This window comes from Accipiter gentilis, chromosome Z, assembly GCF_929443795.1.
Source record: "Accipiter gentilis chromosome Z, bAccGen1.1, whole genome shotgun sequence".
NCBI lineage: Eukaryota > Metazoa > Chordata > Aves > Accipitriformes > Accipitridae > Astur > Astur gentilis.
In genome coordinates, this window is record NC_064919.1 from 55,897,547 (window position 1) to 55,909,643 (window position 12,097).

A 12,097-nucleotide genomic window follows, 5' to 3' on the forward strand; every position below is an offset into this window, starting at 1 on the left:
GAGATTAAAAGAAATCAAATTCATTCAGAGCTGCAAACCATTTAGGAACACCTTTTGTACTGTTAGTAACACACACAGTGATACAACTCAAGTGAATCATATCCAAACCACTAGTAAAATTTCCATGCCCTTCATCATGCTCCCAAGCAGTTCATTTCTTCTTTATTCCTCTAAAAAGTCCTGTTTCATTTCCTCTTGAGGGAGGAGCTGCCACACACTCTGCGTCAGCTACTATAGGTAAAGCAGTATGCAAAGGGTGAGCCAGAACCTGAACTGTCACACTCCTCTGCTCAGCAAATCCCAGCTAGGTTATGCAGAGGAGCTCAACCAGGCCCAACTCCAGAGGACTATAATTAAAGTTAGAAAAATTCAGGAAAATTAGCTGGTAACTTTTACAAAAGTTAGGTGAGTCTAAGGTATTAATAGATAGGATAAGGTACTGGGACTTGGTTTCCTGAACAGAAATGCTGGGGTACTCTTAAGACGTCTCTCTGAGGCAGTCAGGCAAAATGAATTTTTTTAGAATAATTTCAAGAAAGAAGCAAAGTCATTCACTGAATGTTACATAAATAAATTTTCTAAGGTACGTAAAGGTGCGTAAGAATGAAGTAGTTTTCTGAGTGGCCAAATAGTAATTATTAATCTTAGAGATAAATCCTAATAGATCACAGTAACTAATTTTACACATATTCTTTGTCTGATAATACCTACTCTAATAGATTACAGGTCATATTTCATTTACATTAACGTAAAATGGGCTCACAGCTGTTGTAACCCTGGGAGGACTCAGTATAAGCGATGTAAAAGTGATGGCTTGATGCTGTAGTGGCAGTATGGAGCTTCCAACTTGTGCTTTGTTGCTGGTCTATTCATGGAAAGTGAACATAGCGTTTGTTAACTGCGCCATCTAGGTTTACCTGTGTCATTAGTTTTTTATAATACATAGCAGCCTGGTATAAGGAACTGCTGATTTTTACCAGGATTAAGCAAAGGGCATGAGCTGCAAACCATAGTTGCATATATGTGTTGGTGAAACAATTTTAAGGTCTCTAATGTTACACAAAGTGAAAGTAAAACAATACGTTATTAATTGTGACTTCTCAGTATGAGATGACCTTTCGTACAGCCAGTACCATAGCAGGCATAAGCAGGTACCATCTGTTATGTATTTTGTATTTACCCAGCTATATGTATGCCTCAACCATAGAGGTAAAAGTAGTAGAGCCTGGAGTCTTCCTGCTGGTGAAGGATGAAGGAGTGTGGGTCAAGCTTCAGTAACTCCATCCTGGAACATGAAGGAAGCAGGACATAAACAGTGATTCTAGAACCATATAATTATGAGTATAAATAACAGATCATTAAAATTTCAAATATGCCTGAATTGCTCTCTTACTTATAAGTCAAGGAAATAAAAATCATCTCTTTATGTTGTCCCTGGGTGATATGCAGTTCGTTCCCTGAGCAACACTGGTATCATGTGTTGGCCTGACTTCAAAATAAAAGAATAGAAACAACATTATCTTTCTTGTGGAATACTTCTTCAGGAGCATTTGGAATTTATTTAGTAAACAGGACACTGAATTGTTTGAACATGTGCACTTAGTAATAAAGAAAGATAAAAATATTTATTCCCCTTAATCCCAGTGTTTTTGAGATTTCCAACATTTTTTCATTCTCTGTTATGCTAGAAACCCTCATGTGCCAAACTGAGTGAAAAGATGAAAATATGGATAGCATACCCTTGTCTTTCTGAAGAGAAGGCCTTGGATTTGAAAAGCTTATGGTTTGAATACCTGGTGGAAATTTCAGATGCATAAATACAAAATGCTTTATATAAGCTATAATATGTTATAATGTATCCCAGTGTCATAATTTTCTTTCAAAAGCAAAATATTTCCAAAGTAAACTATGGGAGCATATGGTTTGTAATGACTATAAATACAACAAGTACATAGTCCTTAGTTAAAGGTTTCCTTTTCTTTTCTTCTCTTTCTTTTTTGAAGTCTATTGATCCTGGTCAGCAGTTCACATGGGAACACTCCAACCTGGAAGTAAACAAACCAAAGAATAGATACGCGAATGTAATTGCATATGACCATTCTCGTGTTCTACTCTCAGCAATAGAAGGTAAGGAGACCTTTAGACTTAAACTAATTAAATCCTAAAATCCAATATAATTTTACTTCCTGATATCTTTGCATAGTAATATAAAGAAGTGTTAATTAAAGTACTTCCAGTAAATTCCTATGCAGACAATCTTCTTCTGATGTTCATTCTCAGTAATTCATTATGAAAATTCACTAAAATTGACACAGGGTCACATATAGCACCGAATGCATCAGGTCCCTGTGTGTATGCCAAGTGTTATCTAAAGTAAATTATCATTGCTGTTTACTTATATTAATTCTGCAAAGCAAATATAGCAGTAACCATGCATGAATTGAGGTTTTTGTCGATCAATGACATTATCAACATATCTGATTATTGAGTTTCAGTTGCCAAATCCTTAATGTGGGAAAAAAAAACAGTTCAACTTTATGTTCTCAGGGACAATTTTGAGAACTTTCTGATAAAACTTACCTTTTCTTCTTTTCCATTTACAATCTGAATGTTAAACAAGAGTGTTTAAACAAATGCCCACATGCAGACGTTGAAAGCTCAGTATTTCACTGCCAAAGATTGGCAGAGGGGTATAATGAGAGCTTTTCATTATATCTTTCTGTGACAAAAAGCTTTCAAAAAGAGTGAACATTTTAGAGTTAACTTAAGCAAAATGTCCAAGGTAATCAGCACTGGGTATTGTGTCTCCTTTACCAAGCGCTAAAGCAATGGGAAGCACTGGTTTTCACTCAGTTTTCTCTTCTTACCAGTTCTGCCTTACCATTAACCTGCTTCCTGGGATGAAGACAAATTTTCAGTTTATCGTATGTTGTTCGCAGTCAGGTATTAATGATAGCCAGAACATAACTGATATAATTAAGTGAAACAATATAAATGAAAATAAAATTTGACTTTAAGAAGGCTGATAGGCCTTGCATACGATACATAAGATGTAGGGAACTGTATTCAAGGTCATAATTATTTCAGTCCTAACATGCTACAAGTTAACCTGCAAGGTGTTTTAATTTACAGTTATAAACAGCTTCTTATCTTTGGCTACTCCAGACCTGAAGACACTGGATACAGGAGGAACAATATTTATAGGTGTAGTCCATTTTAATATTAGCTGCTTGGTGAAGGAAAAGGCAGTCCCACTGGTTGAATTTTAGATCTTTCCTTACGTATTGCAGGTGTATACTGTGGGCTTTGATAACACAGATAAGAGCTTCTCAAATGTATTAGAAAATTTAAATGATTGCCTTGAAGATTTTGCATATAATCTGCTTATATTTTTTCCACCTCTGAGGCTCATATAGCAGTTCTGACAAGATTTTTTTGTAACGTCACTTACAACTTTTCACATTGCCTTGTAGAAGAAAATAGCTGTAAGAAAACCTACCGCTACCTGGTAGAACTACCTGTTTCAATACTGAAAAGAGGGTATTTTAATTAGCATTATATGTGATGTAATTCAAGAAAAATATCCCTTTCTATGTCACTGGTCCAGGCAAGAGAACTAAGTACATGGGCTAGAAAGGCCAGGAACAGCAATTGGACAGCTATTTTGAACAGTTATGTAAAGTTGTTTGGAACAAAATGTTTAACTCAGTAATCAGACTGTTTGACAGAAGAATCAAGATTTTCACAGGATTTTGTCTGGAAAAAGAGTTGTGTAATGGGGGTAAGAAGGAGAGGAAAAAATCTAATTGCAGATAAAGGTATTTGTTAATTTATAAGTCAGATATCTGGGCTTAAAAAGGTCTGCCAGGGTCGCCTTCATGTAAATGACCCATGAAATTTGGTTCCCTTAAAGAAAATTAACATATTCAGAGAATGGGAAAAAAATTTAAGAGGCGAAACAGAAAATATTAGTCTAAGTAATTAAAAGTTTCAAATTACACAGTACCTTAGAGTACTTTTAAAAATAATAGCAAAAATATGAAAAAAATCTACATTGTACCTGTGGGAAAGGACTGAGTATTTTCAGGAGCAGGGTCACCATACAGTTAAACTGTAATGTTTGATTCCCTTTTCTAAGTAAGAAATACGACGATAAGGCTAAAATTTCTAACCCTATAACAGTCAGTAACCCTAAACAGAAAAATACTATAGGACTTTGACATATCAGTGTTAGATATAAAACCACAAGTGGGATTTTGACCCATTTGGTCATTTGCAAAATGTTAAGTATTTTCTCAGTCTTCAGTTTATGGTGAAAGAAGCAACATAAATCAAATATTAAATGCTGGTTTATGCAATGATAATTTGTCTTGAAAACAGTAATAAATTAGTATTTAATTATCCTTTTAAATTTTTCCCTCTGTTTGATTTTACATGATAGTGTTTCTAAAATTTTGTGTGTGTACTTTTGTAAGTTTAATATGTTGGTCTTAATATTTGGTAATAAGCACTTCTCTTTCAAGTTTTAAGTAAATATTCCTACAATGAAAATATGCTGTCTGCCTAGCATTTTAATTAGTTAACAGCAGTGTTTGTTTTTATGCTACCAGGGAAATCAATACTTCGAATATTGTTTTAAAAAAAAAAATCCTCCTTTACCTATGTTACTAAACAAGTTGATCAAGACCTAAATTTGGACTCTGTCACATTTTGTTACAATTGTATGGAGAATATTTGGTTGGATTTTTATATATAGGCCTTATCTGCAATTCTTTGGTGCCCATAAGACTAATATTATCAGTGACGTTTGAGTAATAACTGTGTTCTTTCTGAGATGAAAATCTCCATTCTACACCTAGCCACTTGGTTCCTATTTGAAAGCAAATGTATATGAACAAGAAACTAAGCATCTGCCGAGCTGTAATCCCTCACTGATGGTCACTTTGCCTCTTGATGGTGTTGCACAAACATGGAATGCTATAATTGCTACTCTAGAATGGGGCACAAAGCTGGTTTTGTTCAGTTGCCCATCTCTGACTGTAGTCAGAGATTCCTGGAAGGTCTTAAGGAGCATGTAGTAGAGATTTCAAATTACTTCTTTCCACCCATTGATAATAGCAAGTTGTTAAAAATTGCATCAGCCCTCCCTGAAACACAAGGCTTAGTAACACTTTCAAAGTGGGGGTTTTGGTACCTTTTATAAGTCTTGTTAAACATGTTCAGACCTGGTTTTGAATCCCTGCTATGTTCTTGACCTCTGTAATTACATATAGCATGGAGTTCCACAACATAATTTCTCACTTTGCAAGTAATTTTTATATTATTAAACTCACCACTGTTTACATTTTATTACATTGGATGTCCCTTTTGAAGGAAAACTCAGATTACTTGTGGTAATTTGAATTTCTACCTGAAAGAAAATACTACTTTGCAAAATTTTGTTTCCATGTTCTTGAAACCTTATCGCTCCTGTTGTGCTATCTTTTGATGTGTGTGAGAGGGGCACTTGGAATTTTACAGTATAATGAAAGAATGTTATAACATTGTGAAGTTCACTGTATGCATCTAAATGGAATTGAGGGCAGAATTTACCGATTAAAAGAGAAATACATCAAGTTAAAACAGCTAGGTCAGTGATCTTAAACCTCTAAAGGGTAAATAAAATACTGGGAATAAAATGTTTAAATATTCTGCATTTTGAAAAGTCTTGCCAGTTCTTTTAGGAGACATCCAAGACAAAAGTCTGGCATATGTGACATGGATTTGCATAATGCTAGTGATTAAAAAAAAATTTTAAAAATAGTATCTATCATATTTCAGCAGTGCAGTTTTTGTCTGACGGGAAATCTAATGCCTTTAAAATGCTGCTAAAGCTGGACATCTCTGACTGTAATATAAATGGTCAAGAAAGAAAAAGGCAAGAAACTGATATTATTCTTATTTGTCTGATTGCTGCTTATTGGTAAATTATCATCTATGTATGATCTATCTAGTATGTAGCCCATGATCTTTAGATTTAGAAAGTATTCTGGTCAATATAAATTCTTCAACATCTACTGAACAGTCATGGACTATGCAAGTTATTTGCACACTCTCACATTGCATTTGTGTTGCATTCTGCTAATAATATGTAATGACACACTTAGAGTAATTGTATGCCTCTTCCCCCTGCAAGCCTGGAGTGCTTTAAAAGCAACAAAAGTATTTCAGTGATGAGGTAACGAGGTACAGGAAGATCAGTGAAGTAGACTTAATGGTGTAGAAGTTTCTATGAAGTAGACTTCACAGAGTAGACTTCAGAGTGGCTGTCTCAACAACAATGCCGAGACAAGTTGTCAGAGTATAATAATTTTGGCCTATGGATCTACTTAGGCTGTTATAGTTGTAACTTAATGACAAAAATGTTGTCATTCTCAATACTCTTAAAACCAGTTCAGAACAATTCTGACTTTTTCCTGTGTACATACCCACATGGTCCATTGAGGAAGGCTTCAGCAAAACATCCAGTGACTTTGTTCTTGTATGGGTAATGAAGATTTGGCACCTCAAAATTTACTGTACACACTCATACTGAAACTGTTTTTTGCAGGAATTACCAACCTAGAAAACATTTCATGTCATGTTAGTAGAGGCATTCATCAGCCCTCTTAGTGCATCATTTAGAGGTATAAATGAATATTTCTATCAAAAAAAAGACTCCTTTGATAGATAACTTTGGTGTTACTCAGTCCTGACGAGTTGGAGAATCACTAAAGCAAGTTTCAGACAGCGGTAAAGTAATCACAATCTGATGACATCATGTTGGATTTCAATATCTGCTTTGTACTATTATGCAACATACTGCTATCTCAGTGTATTGTGGCCAGTGTGCTGGCATGATGCTGTTATCTGTACCTCTGAGGAACTGCACGGAACAATGTTTACTTTCATTCTGTACCCTTTCTTAATACTAGCAAACTTTTAAAACAAAACAAAACAAAACAAAAGCTTCCTTTCTTTTCCTTAACAGAGCTCCTCCTGTTTCCCAGCCCATTTTTCTGCTGCTTACCATCCAAGTTTCTCATCTTGCCTGCAGATCTTCTACAGCTCCTGGTTCTTTGTTTCCACCCCTACATTTCACTTTTTTTTGGATTTTTCTCCCCTTTTTCTTTTCCTGTCACATACTTGTCTTCTGTCCTCTACACAGTCCCTTTCTTTGTCCTGCTTAATTCTGTATCTTCTGCCCACCCTTCTTCCCATAATTCTCTATAATTCAACATTTCACTCATTCCGTGTCTTCCGTCCTATCCCTCTTCACTAGACTGTCCTAGTCCTAATAGTCCATCCACAATCCAGCAATCTATAGGTTTTCTTTTTCTGTTGTTTCTTTTTTCTTCTTACCTTGCATTGTTAGGATGATCTGTAGTAAATTTTCTTCAGTCTTTGTAAAAAGCTTTCATTTTATCAATATTCATTACTACAATATCTTCATTGGTCTTGACTGCTTCGTCTTTCAGTGAGTTCTTACAGTACAGATTTGTACTTAGACCATTTGAATTTGATAATCTCCTTAACTATATAGATTTAATGTTACAAAAACTTCTACTTAAACAGTTGTTACTGGCACCTAGTAGCTGCTGTACTTCATTTTTGCTCTGACATAGTTGGAAACAGCAGTCATTGATTTAAACCATAGTAGAGCTTCTTCAGCATTTTGACTTCATCATTGCATTTTTCCAAGTTGTTTACAAGCATGACAGAATTTAATCGTATTACTTCCTGCTCTTTTTATGACTAACAGCACATCTCTTAGGAAAGCAGTACAGAAACAAAAGTTTATGGTTTAATTTGTTTTAAATAGAAAGTCTGTTCAGTACTTAGCCTTTGTAAAGGCTTGAAGTAATTTCATGATTTGATTTCAGTTTGTGAATAGAACGTGAAGTCTAATTAAAGCTATTTAAGATTATAACTGTCTTCAGGAAATCAAGTGAATAATTCTGAGGTCTACATTATTAGCCTTGTGGATCTGAGTCTATGTTGCAGCAAACTCTACTGTCATCTCAGTTCATGAGTACAGTCTCAGCATAAATCAGGAGCTATAGAGTTCATTTTTTTAATCTTTTGCACTTTAATTGTGGCATTGGCTAATTTTCTTTCATTGCTTATTCACTCTTACTCTGTAAAATCTGGACTGCTTTGTTCTCCTGAGATATTTGAAAAAGGGATGTCTTTTATGCTCAGCTACTCATCTGATTCTTCCCCCATTGTACTCAATTCCTGTCTGTCAGAATAACAATATTGCAGACTCTGGTCATTCATCACCATAGTTGAAAAGGCTGCTAGAAAATAGTTATGGTAGAATTATGATCTGGAAGCTTAGTCTTTAGCTGACTTTTTCTGCAGAAACTGTCTCTGCCTTCATGAAACTTGTAAAAGTCAGGTTATACTGTATGGATTACCCTATATTTATACTTCAGGTATGCCATCCTGAATCTTTAGTAAACCCCACTGATGCCAATAGACTTAGTTAAGGTTCATATCGATATAACTGAAGACAGAATTTGGTTGCTTTGTCCCCTTCTTGACCTGTGTTTTTACAGAACAACTGACCTTTCTTAACTATTAAACCCAAATTTAAGTAATAATGGCAATTGCTGCTGTGCTTGTGGGTATGTTGCCTTCAAGCTATGGAAGCTAACAAAGGTTTGCTGGATTTCATTGTACTGCAGTCAAACTAGTTGTCATTTGATTGTTTTTGCACTATTAGACTTGACAGAGAATTGTTCAGCTTTCTCAGCTCAGAATGGGGTTATGGCCAGAAAAGTCATTGCAGAAAGTGACATTTTAATATTTAGATTTATTTGCCTTTGATAATTTCTGCTTGCTCAGTGTAGATATTTACAGATGTTCAGGTTTTGTATTTTTAAACTGTGCACACTTCATTAGGCCTCTTATGATAAGGCACCTTCCTAGGAGGTCTTTAAGTTTATGCATTGTGGAGACATAGCTGATGAAGCAAAAATTGGTGTGGCAAAGTAGAAAGTGAGAGTGGGAGAATGGTATTACAGAGTACAAAAGGATTTTGGAATGGAGTGTGAAACCGAGGTCATGCATGAAAACAGTGATGAAAAGAGACTCGGTGTGAGAAATGGGTATGGTACTTGAAAAGACTATGAGAGTGGATGGAGAACAAAGAAAACACCTAATGTGTACTGTGTGAGAGAGACAATGGAGCTGAGCATTGTGAATCCTATTGCTCTCTTGATCTCAGTAGAGATATAACCCCATACAGTACTGTATTCTGCTAGAGATAAACCCTTGATGAAAATCTTGCAGTGCAGTGTTAGAGCAGCACCTCGTTTTTCCCCAAACTACATTAGTTAAGTCACTAAGAGTTGCTCAGGTCCTGTGTTAAATGAACTTTCCTTTCCATGTCCCAGCCACCTCCTTTTCATGTACCATGAGGCTGAGTTGCCTTGTGAAAGGATTTTTCTGGCTACAGAATAGACGGGGTTTTGTGTCCTCTTGATAAAAGGCAAGCGGGGAAATAGAGTAGAAATTTTCACTTTAACCTAGCTGGGAATAAATCCTCTTTTCAAATATCAGTAGTTGTTAATCTTAATTCCTTCTTACTTGCATCTGTGATCAAGGAAGGCATAATCTGAAAGCTTTTCTTGATTCTAATTTAAAGAATTAAATTTAAAGAACTTCTAAAAAATTAGAAATTATTTATTTTAATATGATTTATCAATAAATTTAATACAACTTAGTAAGTAGCAAGGGTATTTATAATTTTAGACTTTCTGGGGTTTTTTACATGAGGTACTAGGATTGACTGCTCAGATTTGTAAAGATCATTCTTTAGTGCACAGTTTGCAATACTTCTCATACTTAATTTTTGAGCTGTTTGTGCAGTATCAGCTCCAGAGGACAGCTTTCCCAGAAGATCATTTAACCACTTTACAGAGTGTTGTTTTTCTTTTTCATTTTTTCCTTAGGCTTTTATTTATAACATATGCTTCAAAGTATGATACCAGGCATCATAATATAATTCTAATTTATGCAGAAAACATTTCTTACCAGCTTTCTCAGTTCCTTTGGTAATAATACCCAGTTGGTGTAGATTTCTCCTGTTGGCTTCGTTTTTCTTTCTCATCTGTTTTGTGCAAAAATGTTTTATTATCTTGATAAAAGAAGAAAATATGGCATTGTGCCTAACAGTTGTATTTTCTAAGTCATTAATTCCAATATCCACAATAAGAAGTGCCATGTAAAAAAAGTTTCAACTCTACAGGAGTGAGGCTTTTGAACTCCAATTTCTGCTTTCCATGGAGGGAAATCATGCTTTTCAGCTGTAGGTTTTTTAAAGGGTTTAAAGGGGGGGGGGGGGGGGGGGGGGGGTGTGTTTGTTTTATTTTTTTCTCCAAGAAGAGACTTTCAATCAGTTCTAATCATAGTCAACCACTCTTCCTGTGTCCATCCATGCATCTTGGCTGAGGAGTGGCGTTTGCTGCCTCTCTTGTGCTTCTGAAGTTACAAACTCTTTCCTTCCCTGAAATATTTTGCCAGATTTTTCCTTTAATTGTACAGAAAGACAAATCAAATTAAAATTTGTGTTTAAATATAATTTGAACATATAAAACAAGAAAATTATTAAGCTTTCTTGGGCATAAAAGCAAAATTTTATGCCAGACTACAGTAACCCATAATCTGAATATTTTCAAGATTATACTGGCTCTTAATTAGTGTCACAGTTAATCGGTGGGTTTGTTCATTACTAAGTAAGTAGTGGAATGAAACACTAAGTCTACCCAGAATGAGTGGAGAAACTCTTCAAATTGTAGCTAAAAACAAATAAACAAAAACATGTTAAAGAGGTACCTCTACTTTCCATTGAAATTATTTTGGAGGACATTTTCAGGTGTATGCCACTGATTGTCAGGAACAACAGGAGTGTGCAGCCCCTATAATTCCTGGTTTGGCATCACCAGCAGGAGACCATGCATCAGAACAGATTTGGAGCTGAAAGCTTGAGAAACATTTCTTTAAAGATACTTGATAACTTATTGTGTTTCATAGCCAAAGAAATTCAAATCTTCTTTTGTGGCATGAAAATAGTCACAGCTTTAGAATAAGCCAGGGAGCTTGTATCTCCTTCCCTCTCTTTTGAAACAGTTTGTGGAACCTGACCGAACCCTGGGTTTGTAAACTTGGGCGTGGCAGATAGTTCAGCTGTGTAAACATAAATCATTCATTTCTGCTCAAAGACTTAACTTCTGTTAATTACTTCAACAAACCTTTTGTATCATTTTATTGTGATGCACAGTTCTGTATTTTGGCTAACTCTTCTGGGGAACACTTCCATGTTCAACACTGCAGTAGTGTGGGAAACACTGCTTTGCCATCCTACCAGAACTGGGATCTCACGAGTGTCTTTTCTTCCTCACTCCATCGGTTAGAAAAACAGCAGTGACATCAAAAATGGTGCCTGCCATGCTTTGTCTTCCAACATGCACATAGTCTGAGTTAAAAGCTAGACACTGCACTGCTGCATCCAGGAGGGTTGGCACTGAGACCTGTATGTCCATGTTTACACCTTTCTGTGAGCATGGCTGCCTTATTACTCCAGACTAGTAACATGATCTTCACCACACCCAATACTCACCTTGGCAGGCAGCATGTTACGGTACAACTCTCAGTACAGACATGGCATTGCATACCCTCGGTGTAATGCTTCAGTTGTAGATCTTTGTTTCACCCTCGCTTTTCCACAGAGTACGTCTCTCTAGATCATCTGTCTCTTGAAAAAGAAGTTGTTAATTAGGGTTCTTACTGATGATTCCTCCAAATGTGTGTCTCCTGAAGTTTTAACTGAATTGCACTAAACTTTTTTTTTTTTTTTTTTTTGGCCATATTTGTAGAACTGTCTTCCTTACTACTTCATTCCACCATTTATAGCTCCTCTCCTGTTTTCTTTGTAACTTTGTAACTTTTTTCTCATTAAGTACTTTAGAGGAAGTATGTGAACTTCAGTATTTTTGTGGAACATACATCCTGGTTTCAGCTGGGATAGAGTTAATTGTCTTCCTAGTAGCTGGTACAGTGCTATGTTCTGAGT

At 35.7% G+C, this 12,097-nt stretch overlaps 1 protein-coding gene across 5 annotated transcripts in view; it reads left to right on the forward strand.

Moving 5' to 3' along the window:
• Positions 1 to 12,097, forward strand: part of PTPRD (protein tyrosine phosphatase receptor type D) — a 382,124-nt gene that overhangs the window by 315,692 nt on the left and 54,335 nt on the right. For all 5 annotated transcript variants that reach the window (XM_049794707.1, XM_049794703.1, XM_049794704.1 and 2 more), the window contains one exon: positions 2,004 to 2,127. In XM_049794707.1, coding sequence (XP_049650664.1) covers positions 2,004 to 2,127 — 124 coding nt within the window. The remainder of the gene's footprint in view (positions 1 to 2,003; positions 2,128 to 12,097) is intronic.